The 13,680-nt window shown below is 39.7% G+C and overlaps 1 protein-coding gene across 1 annotated transcript in view; it reads right to left on the reverse strand.

Moving 5' to 3' along the window:
- Positions 1–8,545: 8,545 nt before the first annotated feature.
- Positions 8,546–13,680, reverse strand: part of LPCAT2 (lysophosphatidylcholine acyltransferase 2) — a 29,946-nt gene continuing 24,811 nt past the window's right edge. Inside the window, exons 12-14 of the mRNA XM_039558395.1 lie at positions 12,323–12,421; positions 10,448–10,589; positions 8,546–10,175 (exon numbers count right to left, since the gene is read on the reverse strand). Coding sequence (XP_039414329.1) covers positions 9,931–10,175; positions 10,448–10,589; positions 12,323–12,421 — 486 coding nt within the window. The 3' untranslated portion in view covers positions 8,546–9,930. The remainder of the gene's footprint in view (positions 10,176–10,447; positions 10,590–12,322; positions 12,422–13,680) is intronic.

Below are 13,680 nucleotides of genomic sequence, written 5' to 3' on the forward strand. Positions count from 1 at the left end.
AATTGCTAGTGGTCAGACATTGAGTGAAATAATTATGCAACTGAAGTTACCATGATTTTAGCATTAATATTGCTGGAAGAGCATTAATATTTCCTGGAAGGCTGTGGTTTAGGTTAGTGGTTTGTATTTCCTCTTTTTTTTGGAGGAGGATGATGTGGGATCTTTAAAAATATTTTTATTCAGTTAAGGAGTAGAGGAAACAATATGGGATTGCAGCTATGTGGCAAGACTGGTAAGTAAGGCTCGAGCTGTGGAAGACAGTCTGTGGTGTAACCCAGGGCTGAATGTGTTCCATTAAAGTTATTCATTAGATGTTCTCTTGTGATGAGTGGATTCAGAGATCAGCAGCCCTGGCTTTGAACCATTTATCAATGAATGAGAACCCAGAGTTGTAAAATGAGTATGGTGATGAACATTGACTAGTTCCACTAGAAGCCTGTAAGCAAGAGGAGGTCACAGCAAAATATGGCACCGTGGCAGTGCTCCCTCACCCAGCCCTGAATAATGAAAGAATTGAACAGAATTTGCCATTGTTGGAAAAGAGCCAGCACACACAGAGCTGCCTGGTGAGCCAGCCCCGACCCTTAGCAGCAATGACCTGCTCAGTGTGGGAATGTGCCATAGAAATGAGATGAGCTTCCTTGTGCATAAGTGAGGCTCTCAGCACAGAAAATGCTTGGGGTTCGCTGCACTGGGTGGCAAAGCCCTTCCATTACCCCCATTGCAGTGCTGACTGGAAATTACTTGGCTTACTCCTGTAAGCCAACAAGTCTGTGTCGTGCTGCTCTGCTGTACCTGTGGTTACAGTTGCCTAATTACCAGGATGAAAGTTGTTCTTCCACCAGGACTGTGAAGGATGCCTGGCTTCTCCTCAGTCTTTGTTTGCCCTAAGAAAGCAGTGGAGGAAGAGAGGTTTGTGCTTTCTTACCAGTCTTGTGCTTAGGTCCTCCCGAGAGCTTATTTTCACAACTAAAATGGATTTAATAGAAATTTTCTTCTCTTCTATCACACCATCTTCATGCCCAGTGCCTAGCTGCACTGTGTTTTCTGAAGAAACAGACTTAAAAGGTATTTTATTGATACTTGGTCTTCTGAGCTGTAGGCAGCTTTTGGAACATGGTGCATTAGGCACAAAGGCACCTTTGCCCTTTAAATAAAATGACCTTCTGTCTCTGAATACTTCCACACAGCATTTATCTAGAGATCAAGGTAAATTTTTACCTGAGACACTGCCTCTGAAGCAACTGCTTCTGAAAAAATAAAAAGGAGCTCTAGATTTTTTTTTAATCATTCTCCACTGTCTGAAAGTGGATGGCACCAGTGGGTTACAGGCACCTGTGTAATGACAAACTGAAGAGTCTACATCCGTATGTGTTTTATTCCTTAGAGTCTGGGTGACCTGATTGCAAAACACCCTTTTTCAGAGAGAAGAGATGCTAACCTTATCATCCTGGCTTTTTTTATAGTTAAGGTTGCATCTGAAACAATTGCCAAGGTGCTTTCTTTACTGCTGTTCTTAATTAGGAAGTGTCACCAAAATAAATTGGGTTCAGTTTTGCTGTATCAGTATCATTTATTATGGAGAGCATGGTGAGCTGAAATATCTGTAGATGGCTAACAACATCATGAAGTTATTTTGTATTTTCTCAGTTAGGAGATGGTGGGATACACTGATGGGTAGGCTTGATTCAGAATCAGACTAGGATTAGCATATATTTTTCAGCTAAGAATAGTGTGGGAATTTTCAAAATTTTAAAGAAAGGGGTGAAATACTTAATATTTATTGCACTTATAGAACAAATTACTTCCAGAGAAACATCCAGTGTTTAGGAATGATTCAGTCTTAATGAATTACCCTGCCATACACAGTGATATAGCTAAAGGACACTTCCAGCTGGCTTCATTTTTGTGTGACCAGTGTGATATATTCCCAAGAGACCAAAGCACTTTCTAAGGAGAGAATACATTGTCCTGGTTTCATCAACAGTCCTTTCTTGGGTACACTGTGACATTCTTTCTTGTGGGGTGCGTTTTGTCACCGTGCTGTATGGGAGATGTGTGCGTAATAAATCCAGTGGAAATAAACAGTGTTTTCCCCCTTGTGAATATGTGATCTACGATTTATTTATCCACCCAGACTTAGACTAATAGCATGTCAAATGCTGCCTGTTTGTCTTCCTGTTGATATATTTCTATCAGCAGTGTCTTCTGTATTATGGATAGGAAAAATATTAGCAGATTTATAAAACAATGGTTTAACGAGACCAGTTCTTTGATGTAAGCTAGATGGACTCCACTAGGGAAGATAATAAGAGATTAGGTGGAGGGGAGGAGTTTTTTGTCTACTGTGAAATTGTTCACATTAGGCTGGAAGAAGAGTAAATGGAGACTGACTGACTCCACTAGAAGGTCAGACACTGACCTGTCTGCTGGGCCAGAGCTTGCTGATGTACCCCTGTAACTGTATAGAGAACTGAGATCTCTTTCTCTTGCACCTTGGCATGCCCTGAATCATGGTGGAAAGAATCGGGCTTGGTATCACAAAAATGCCTAGTGACAGCAAACAAGTCAGAGATAGCTGCAGGTAAGAGGCACAAGTATTTTGATAGGGAAAAAGATGCTAAAAGACTCTAAATGCACCATCTTGCCATAACTATCAAATCTGTTTAATCTATACTTTTCATGGTCTGATGCTGAGTTCACCTTCTTGCTTCTGAAAAAAATAATTAGTGGGAGTGTTAAAACAAAGGATGTCAAATTTGACTACAGGGTTTGGAACACCATGAGCACCCATGGGTAATTCAGGAGTCAGAATTCTTGTTTCTATGTGTTTGTTGTGTTTCTCTTGTTTTCTATGTGTTTCTTTGTTCTAGTGTTTCTATGTCTGCTATACCAGTGCCCTCCTGTGCAACTTTGGCAGGGTAGTTCCTTTCCTTTTGCTTTGTCTGTTTATAAACTGTTAAATATCCAGGAAAGGTAGAAACTCTTATGTGCTTTATACAATACTTACTTCAATGGCTGTTTCTTCTGCTAAAGCCACAAAGTCCATTTTAATAAAATGAATTACAATGGAGAGTTTTTTCAAAAACTTCTCCTAGTACTTGTTGCCCAAAGGGCTGGTTCTCTTTGGTCCACTAAATATCTTTTCTACTAAAAGAGAAATTTGCACTATATAAAGTGTAGACTTTTCCCTTAAATTTGGTAATACCAAAGGTAGAAAGAATAGCTCCTGCCTGTGTTTATTTCAAAGGTTGTTTTAGGTTTAGTGCAGCTTTGAGTTAATAATAGTTCCAACCTGAACTCAAACCACTTAGGTGAAAATGGCACTGTTTCTATCCCCACTGTGTATATTGACAATATACTTTTCTGCTTACAAGAGATGGGCTGTTAAAGACTTGATTAAATAACATTATGGAGTTCGGCATGCTTTCATTCGAAAGGCCAGTGGGCAAAATGTAAACATTTCAAATGATTTCTGCTTTGAATGGCTGCAGTAGTTCATGGCTGGTTATCTCCTGTTTCAAAGACTTCCGGCATTGAGGAAAACAGCTTTTCTAAAAGCTGCTGGCAGTTCTGGTATGACTCCTTCTAGTCTCCTACACTTTTTCCTGTTCATTTCTTTTTTACATTTTAAGAAAACACTTTGAATTTTCCTGCAATCTTTGATATCAGGAGATATGAGCAGAAACACAGACTTGCGTATCTAATTGTGCACTTGGCCTTATCTTTGTCTGCAAGGCTGATGTTTACCTTTGAAAAGGAAATTATTCTTTTTGAAGAACTATAGCCTCTAAGCTTTCATCATGTCTCTCTAATCTGTAGTGCTTTGCTTCTAGTGCACTGTCAAATGCTTAGTGAAGTTTTAGGAAGATAATGTCCTTAACAAAAGGGAAATAAAGAGTAAAATAAGAAAGCTGTTTTTAACAATAATTTGAGCTGATCAAAATGTTATTGATAAACGGGTCTTTTAAATTCTGTAAGGATAAAACTAAGATACTGCAATAGGCAGGAATGAGCAGCTGTAGGAAGAGAGAAAGCGGGGGGCAGTTCTTTAGATTGGAGATAGCTCTATAGTGGGCAATGCTGAGTTCTAAAAAAGCCAAGCTTAACACTGTGTGTGTATGAACAGGAACATTGACTGCAAACTACAGAAAGAAAGTCTTCTAGTCTACTGAGGAATGGTAGATCTGGAGCTGAAGCTGAGAGCTTCTCTCTCTGGAGAACCTAAATGAAAAGAATCAGTAGTCTAGAAAGTGCAACCTGTGAAAAAAAAAGAAAGAGGTTTTGCTTTTTTGCTTAAGAGAGGCAGGCTGGGAGAGGCAAGAGTGAAACAGGCGTGATGATAAGATCTGGATACAGGTATGTGCAGATATAAATAGTTACCCAGCAGAGAAATAGAAATTAATGAATTCTCCTTGAGTAAGGCAAACACATCATTTCAGCTGCAAAAAGTATTCAGGCTAGACCAAAAGAAAAACTTTTCTAACAGCAGAAATTATTGAGCAATGGATTAGACGGGCAAGGCTGTGCAGTGTTCCTCTGTGGAGGCCTTTAATGGCAGGTCTAATCTAGTGAATGCTCACTCCTTCAAATGAATGTTCTTACCTATGCCCAGTATAGAACAAAGCAATGCATGTGCAGCTGTAGCTTTAGAGATGAGCCTTGCTTGAACCTCATTTTACATCCAAAAGAAGATTTTCAACTGATAATTTTCTGGAATAAAACTTCTAATAAAGGTTAACTGATGAAAAAAGGAAATATTGTTTTATAATCAGCATGGTAAAGGACGTAATACCATGAAAACCTAGAATAACCATGATGTGAGAATAGAGGAGGGGCATATATTTACTTTCAACCTGTTGCAGCAGAAAGGGGCTTAAAAAGTAGTGCCTAGCTAAGGTAATGAAGTATTTTCTATTATAACATTGTCATGTGTCTCTGAAGTCTCATCAGTCAAGCTGTGGTTGTTACAGAGCATCTTAAACTAAGAGGATGGCACAATAAATAAAATTTCATCAGTTGTGATGTCGTGTTTCTTGATGACCGTGATGCTGTTCTCACCACGGTTACAATAACTAGCCATGGAAAGTTTTTCCATGAAAATCCTGTTTTCTCATTATTAGTATTGTTTTCTGCTTTTAATAAGTACAAAGTATCTGGTTGATACCTACAGGATTAAGCATACACTGAAGTGCTTAGCAGAAGCTGGATCCTTAAATGACCCTTCTGTATTTCCTTTGTCATGGCACTAAACCTGCTGTGCTTCTTGAACTTTATCTGAGTAAGTGCTGCATACTGTATTTATATCAGACACATTTTATTGTTTGCATTTTGGCTTTATGAAATGTCAGAATCAATCTTATACTAATGAAATGTTCAAATTTCATCTCAGCTATGAACAGAGCTGCTAATCCTATAAGATGTTTACTTTCTGCCTCTCTGGCTATGTATAGTAACAGAGAGTCTGCCAACTTAAGCACTGCTGACAAACGTCTCCCTACTGGTAGTCAGTCTAACAAATGTTATTTCATTGAGTAAAGATTTAAAATTAATTAATTCAATGTCATTAAAATCCCTTGTAACCTTTGACAAGTTTGCTCTTACTGCAGGCCAGTAAAAATAGTTACCTGAATACTGCATGTGCCCCTGAATCCCACCGAATTTGGTAATTTTTATTTTTTAATCTTCCCATTTAACTTTAATCATTGTGGAATGTAACTTTTAATGGTAGTAGCTATTTTTAGGTGGAAATGTGGGGGGAGAAAGTGGAGAGAAAGGTAGGTTGTTTCAAGAGATGCAAAACAGAAGGGAAAAAGGTAAGCCAAAGGGCACTGACCATAGTCCAGTCTTCCAGCAAATCACACAGAGTGTAGCTACCAACCTCCCAAGCCTTTCTTTAGAATTTCTTCTATGGCATTCTCAAAGTGAGAGCAGTGTAACTCTCAGCATGAAATCTCAGGCTGCATTCCTTGTTGAAGGCTGCGGTCAAACAGTTCCCAGCATTGTCCAGAGTGTGGGTGTGTTTGTGTATGTAGGGTCATTTTTTACATTTCGTTTCTAAGCTTCAGGCCCCTATTTTCCACATCCATGGGCTCTGAGTAGATCTTGGCACCTATGCAAACACCACCAGAAGCCTGCTCAGGCAGAATGGAGTATTTATTTGCACTGGCATGATGCCTGAGGAATTACCCAGGAATAGGGCCCTGGTGGGATGACCACCATAGAAGAAAGGTCTTGACAAATGTTTCTCAGACTTCTGATGCCCAGGGAATACTTTGTTTTAGATGGGAATTGCAAGGGAGGTGGCAGATGTGGCCAGGCAGCCCTCACCCTGTGCAGCTCTTCTATGAATGGTCATTAGAGCTGTTAGACAACACAACCCTTGGCTGGATGCCTGGGGCTCTTAGTCCTGCTGGGTTCTTGAGAAGGGATGAACAGGCAGATAGAGCACACAACTGTCATGCAAAATTTCCCCTGCAAACCATTTAGGAATCACTGAACTTTGCCTCCCCTGCATCCCCCATGCCATGGAGTAAGCTGATGAGGAAGAGGATGTAACACTCACAGGAACATTGTGGGAACATGATTTGGCACCTCACTTGTTCCGATGCAGATGAGCACAAGAGTTCAGGAGCAGCAGTCATGCCATGGTTTGGTGACTCTGACTGGTGCTGCACAGCTATTGACTGTGAGGAGAGCCATTTTCAGATGCTTTCCATCAAAGTGTTACTGCTCCTTATAGTTCTGCTGATGGACAGCAACCAGCCAGGAATTAAGTGATTTTGGCAGTTTAGGACCAGATCTTATAGAAGTATAACCTGACATGAAACCTGGATGTGTCATCTCTGTTTCCACTTAGGCAGTGACACTGATGAGCAAAGGAAGTATAACTAGTTTTAATTTTCTTGGGTTGAAAGATCTTTGTCTCAGAAATAAACCTCTGGTGTGGCCAGTGGAGACCCTGTTGATTCACCTTCCTTAAACAGATAGGATTTACAGTATCTGTGTCTTCCTTGTTCCAGGGTGAACAAAGAAGGTTCACTTTTCTAGGTGATCCAACATTGCCTTTCATGTGTTCAGGAAAGGAGCCTAGGTTTAAAAAAAGTAAATGAGATTTATTCATAGTGTATATAGTTATCAAACTTCATGAATAGCAGCATCCCAATGGGCCTGTATTCTTGTGAGTAAGTTGTGTTTTCCTCTTGTAATAGACTTGTCCATGTCTGATTCTTACCCTTGTTAAGATTGCTGGAGTTTCTGCATATTTTAAAGTGTCTTATTTTTGTATCCATGAAGGATTTATCATCAAATCCATGTCAGAGAAAGAGAAGTGCTGATTAAATAAATGATGTTTCCTAGGGTGACATGGGACCAAATATACCTTTATGCTGTGCAGGACTTGCAGTGATCCTTAAGCAGCCTGTAGGCTTACGAACTCACATCTCAGGAAGTCTCAGGCAGAAAGGTGTCATTCCTCAATGTCTGATTGAGAGCCATTTTCTGTTCAGTATTTTTAACCTTCTCCTTCTGTTTAGTTCCTGCTCTGCCACTTAATGTAATGCCTGTTTATTGCAGACTGCTTTTAGTTTGGTCCTTTTAAAAGCTCCCTGAGGCACAGTGATGCCTAGAAATTAATGTATTCCTTTCCCGCACATCCAGCAGATGTGTGTCTATTGAGTTAGTGTCTCTAGTGTTTAGCTAATTTCTCCTCGGACCATGGCTGAATCACTGCTACATACCAAACCCATTTGTGGCCTTTCCTCTAACTACTGGGATAGGTAGATTTATATACATAGTATTTTTAGCTTCAGAGGGATTGTGTGACTTGCAGATTTTTATAAAATCACTGAAGGTGATGAGCCTATTGGGCAGCACAGCTCCTGGTGCTGAACGTGGCTGGATTCAGCAGGAGTGTGTCTAAGGCAGCCTTTGCATCCCAAGACCCTGAAGTGGTTTCCTTTGTCATCTTCGCCCACCCATCTTTTTTCTTACTCATTGGGATAGACGTCATCTTTGAAAAGATTAGTGCTGGTTGAAAAGCTGAGACTTTGCTTAAAAAAGCATCCTTCCTAAGAATTAACATGTATTCCAGTTAACTGTACAGTAACTCCTGTTTCTCCTTCTCTACTTGGGAGAAAATACTCTCCTGATGTTCACAATACACAAAGCCATGATTGTTACATCTCAGCTGTGGCTGAGGTCACTCATTTTATATGTAAATGGTGCTGTCTTATTTTCCATCCAAAAATGGAGGTCTCTCTCCATGAATTTTAAGACCTTCGTATCATATTCCCTCTTGTTGAGGCAGCCACCAGAAGTAACTCTTTGGAGGAGCATTGGTCCTGTCCTATTGTTCCAGCCCTACCATAAGGCAAAGTGCCATCATACAAAGAACTGAAAATGCCAACTTCAGGTGGCATTGAGTTTACCAAGGTAAGACATCTTAAGCATGATTTCCTGGAAACCTCCCCCCAGCCCCTTATGGTAGACAAAGTACCCTTCTACCCTTCCCACTCTACTAAAAAGACACAGCTGTTCAAGTAAAGTCTTTTAAAAAATATAGATTTATTTTAAGCACATGAAACATCAGGAGAGGCACAATTATAAACAGAGAAAGGTAAAACATGGCAATGAGCTTGTGGCCAGACTGCAAGAAGTAACTTAGAGGCAGAGGTTACCATTTCACATATGAAAATCTGCTGCAAGTTGGTTATTATTGGTAGTAGACAGTCTAGGCTTTGCTCATCTAAGTTTTAACTTGAAAATATCATCTCATTTCATCCTTTCCAACTTTTTTATTGAGAAGTATTTGCCTAAGTATCTACGTATTTTAAATACGGCAGAAAGTGCATTTAGAGGAAGGATGCAAAAAGGTAAAGGCCCAATTTCCAGGGCACCAGAGAGGACTGAGGCAAAACATACTCAAATCATTGACTAGACAGAGCTTGGTTTTGAACCAAACCCCAAGAACACATTGAGTAATGGCACAGTAATGCAAACATGGTTTCTAGGAGACAACTTTAGAGTAGATACTAAGTACTAGAACTATGGCTTGACAGCATATTTGCCTTTTGAGCTTTGCACAGCAAGGTCACATTCCTCTGTTGATAATTGCGAGAATTAAAAATACGTTGAAGTTTGAAATGCTCCTCCCAATGTGATCCTAAACAGTTGTTACTGTAAACAACATTGTATTTATTTTGAAATAGTCCATTAATTCTTGGGTCTTACTGTCTGCATTCTCCTCTAGACCGTAAGCTGCTATCTTGGAATTCCAATTAGCTTTTGTTGTTAGAAGTGCAGCCATTTCCATCTGTCACCAGCCCTTAGGCCTAAAGTGGTGTCTGTTAACATCAGTGAACCAGCATGTCTTGTTCAGAAGCTTAGGCTTTCTGGTTCATAAGTAGTTAAGGGAAATCTAAGGACAGCCAAAAATCATTATCTTCAACTCTCAGCTTCCTGTAACTCATTTGTGTTTCTGTAACTCAGAAACTTGAGAATGGCTAAGTGATACTGCAAATTAAAACACTGGCATAGTTTTTTCCCCTTAGTTTATGGTGGGGATGTAGAGGAATTGAGCAGCACCAAAAATTCCACTTGTTTTTAGACAAGTGGATTCCTCAGTCTCCATTCTGAGAGGTCACTGCAGTGCTGGAGCCTCGTACCCCTCTTAGCATACCTGTTACTTTTGTGGAATCATGAACTTGGAAGACACTGAACAACATTCCCAGTACTGTGATACTGACATTAAGGACTGAACAGTGGTTTTCCCCTTACAATCAAACAGCAATAACTCCTCCTGACATGAAAGTATAAAAAAAGGAACTTTTTAAAAATTATAACTTCCATCTGTATTTTACATCAGTTGTGCTTATGAACAGCTAGGGAAAAAATCCTGTAGAATTCAAGAGCTGAATTATTTAACTCTTCTCAATCATCCTTTTTGTCAGAGGTACTTGAGCTATCCTCTTCATTGCCTTCAGGACAGACTTTATTTCTTGCAAGTGGTGTTAATTCTGAGACTAGGGCTGTACTCCTAACTGGGCTGTGTTTGCCTGTGAGTGGCTCAGTGTCATTCTCCTCAAACATACCTAACTGGTGTCTCTGTAGATCTATGTATGTAGTAAACAACGTGGCATATTCTGGGTGCTTGAGTGCGAAGTTCTTGAACTCCTCTGAAAAACATTAAAAAACACAGATGCTATAGTGCAGCAACAGAATCAAAGAAAATTTCAGTGCCTGCTTCTTTTACTGAAGCTGATCTCCAGCTAGTTCCCTCTAAAAAAACCCAGGAGTATCAGACAAAGTATCTAGGTTTGTGCTTGAACAGTTCTCCCCAGATACAAGGTATGAGAACTATCAGGGAATTTCAGGGAATTAAAAAAAGAAACCTCCTGTCAATATGACTATCAGAGTATTGTTGACAAAACAAAAGGACATAACTTACCATAGGAAAGCTTTCCAGTTTCATCTGCATCTATTTCTTTAAAGAGCAAGGAAACATCAAGCTCAGGCAGCCCCAGTGCTGACTGAATAATAGAAGCAAACTCATCTTCTGTTATAATGTCATCCTCATCCATGTCAAAGAGCTGGAAGAGACAGAATGTGTAGAAGTCCTTTGGCATCATTTTGCCTATGAACCCTCTGTGCACATTAGCCACTCATAGTGGCTTTCTAGCATTCAGGAGCTCTGTGAACAATGCCTGGGATTTCAAGAGCCTGGCTGCATCTCAGCTGCTTCATCTTGCAAAACATTTTGGGCATTTTCCCTGGAATAAGACTAAGCAGACACTTAGCAGAGCAATGTCCATGCTGTAGTTGGGAATAGAACATTCTGCCAAAACAAACAAACCTCACAGTGTTGGTTCAGTGGTCAAAATAATACAAAACTGATAAAACATAAACAAAGGTGTATGTATATTGTCCTCATGAGCTATGCTAAGGGTCCACTGGATTCAGCCGGTCTATACTGGAACATCTTAAGATATTAGTCTCCATTTTCATTAGGTTATGGCACATCTGTTCTCAGATTAAACTTGCTATCATAGTTTATGTTCTGACATAATATATCTAAATTTTAGTGTATGTGATTGGTCACCCACTAAGGAATTATTGTAATTAACAAGGAATTTTGGTTCCTGGAATGCAGGCAGTTGATGTACACTGGTCATCCCATCATTCCCAGTGCAGTGACAGTAAACATCTGCTATGAACCGCCCCTGGAGAAATACAAAGGATGGATGGCTGTAATTCTTAAGTACTTGCTACAAGCAAACTCTGCCATTGTGGAGGAAAAGACATTTAGTGGCACAGAAAACAAGTAGCAAAAGGAACCCATAGTTTCATTTTAGACTGAAACAGGCTTTTACCAGCTTAACCAGTTGTTTTGTGCTGAAACTGGAAATTAAAACAAATTACTGATTTTATAATCAGCACACCTGTTAAGATACTGAAGAGTATAGTTTAGGAAACAACACAATGGAACAGCAACAACAGCTGCTAGGCTTGCTTCTTCATAGGAATCTGTACTGATAAAACATCCCTAAAAAAACCACAAATCACCTTGAACAGCTCTAGTGCTTATATGAAAAGAAGCCAGTGGATATAATGGATTGCCACAAAATCTCTGGTACTTCCCAAGTATATACATCAGTACTAAGAAGCACCCAGCTCATGAAGAACATGAGCGGGAGCGCAATATATTGTTCAACAGAGTTCGTAAAACAGATTAATGGCTGAAACAACTGGATCTGTGTCAATGAGCTACTAAAAAAAGAGCCAAGGATTCACCACATGGGCATCCCTGGTCATGTACTGCCTGCATGTACCTGAGATGGAAAAGCAGCTACTGCTTGTATGACTGGACACCACAGGAGAAGCCAGGAGTTCTTAGATGCAGCCCAATTTTGAATGTGCCAGTCCTGAATAGCCCTTGATTTTTTTCCCCCCCTCCTCTTTGTTAAGAACAATGACTCTAGTGAGGCTTGACCCACAAGAGGATATTACTCCATCTATTGTGACACTGAAGAATCACAGCAGAAAAAAACCTCAGGCAAAAATCCTGCAAGTGCTCCTGAATCATTTTTGGAGTTAGCCTGCCAAGTTACATATTCATTAGTGCCTTCAGATGGCTTTTGAAACTCTTTTCTATGATGCCTGCAATTCTTCCCCTCCCTTTCACACTCTAAATGTCAATTGGTTTAAGAGAATTACTCACATTTGCATAACAGATTGAAGCTATAAACTTATGATTTGAAAGCTAACAGACTTACAGTCAGTCTTGATTTGTCAGGTTTGTAGATTTACACTAAATTGAACTTACCTTAAATGCCATCCGAATAGTCTCCTCTGTGTTGGCTGGATTACAAAGAATAGACAAACCAATTACATACTCTCTGAAGTCGATGGTGCCATCTCCATTCTGTAACCCAAACATGCATGGCAGTAGTTACAGTTAATACTGCAAATCACTTTAAAAGCTATTCTGTAAATCAAACACAACATGCACTAAGACAGTTTACAATACTAGAGGTTTTTGTTCTTCTTGGAAAAAACCTAACAGCTCACTAAATAGGTAAGGCTGGAGTAGCAATATACATGTTTTTAATAGCTACAAACTGGATATCGATTTATATTTTATGAACAAACAAATTACAAACAAAGATTTAAAACAACTTAAAAGTTTTTCTTTAGTACAAGGACTTCAGGAAGGCTCTAGGAATAACTGGAATCCACGTTTGGGTTAACTGTAGGACTGCATGCAGCACTGGCACTTGCTGAAGTTCAGAGACCAATGCAACAGCCCAGAATCAACAGGCCAAGAGTGAGGCTGTTGCTTTGAGTTTGAACCTTCAGCAATAAAATATATGTCAGTGAAAGGACAACCAAATCTACTTGGTTTATCTTAAGCTTTTCTTTGAAGCCTTTGCACTGCCCCACATGCTATTTGGGAGCCAATGCACTGTCCTACCTTTTAAGCCAGAAAGGCAGGGAATTCATTGGAACAGCCTCTGTAATAATTCCAGTTTTGATCTGAACAAACATTTCAATGTGTTAACTACAAAGCTACATCAACAAAACATTTGAAGCTTGCTTTGATGGGATTTGTGATTAATTCTGTGTAAGCTACATTATATTTGCAGATAGGGAGAATGGCAGATGCCTGATGAAATCTATGCTTATGTCAGTAGTGTTTCTGTCACCGCACTGGAAGTTTCTTGAGTGCTTTGGGAAACATCTGTCTGGGAAAAAGTCACCTGCAAATCTTAGGTGGTGGGACACAGAGCAGTTAATGATGCATAATAGAGATGACTAGTTGTTCATTGTTTTGAGTATTCACAATAAGGGCATTCATCAAAAATATTTTAAAAGCAAACTGAAGTGTAAAGCAGAGTTCCCTTTGTGGATAATGTGTTGTGCATTTCAAGAAGAAAAACATTTTCTTAAAAAGTGGAGTCCCTACATCTGAGAAGAGCACAAAACTTTTTCAGGCAAGTGAGAGAGGGTTGATCTCCTGGGTAAATCTGCAGCAAAGAGCCAGACCAGGATTCTATTTCTGGCTCTCCTACCAACTTCTAATGCCCACTTGAGCATACCAACCTTAACCTTTCTGCTCTTGGTTTTCTGCTGCTGAACACTGCAATATGCCAGGGGAGAATACTAAGGCTGCTCTGTAGAGCA

This window comes from Corvus cornix, chromosome 11 (genome assembly GCF_000738735.6).
Source record: "Corvus cornix cornix isolate S_Up_H32 chromosome 11, ASM73873v5, whole genome shotgun sequence".
Classification (NCBI taxonomy): domain Eukaryota; kingdom Metazoa; phylum Chordata; class Aves; order Passeriformes; family Corvidae; genus Corvus; species Corvus cornix.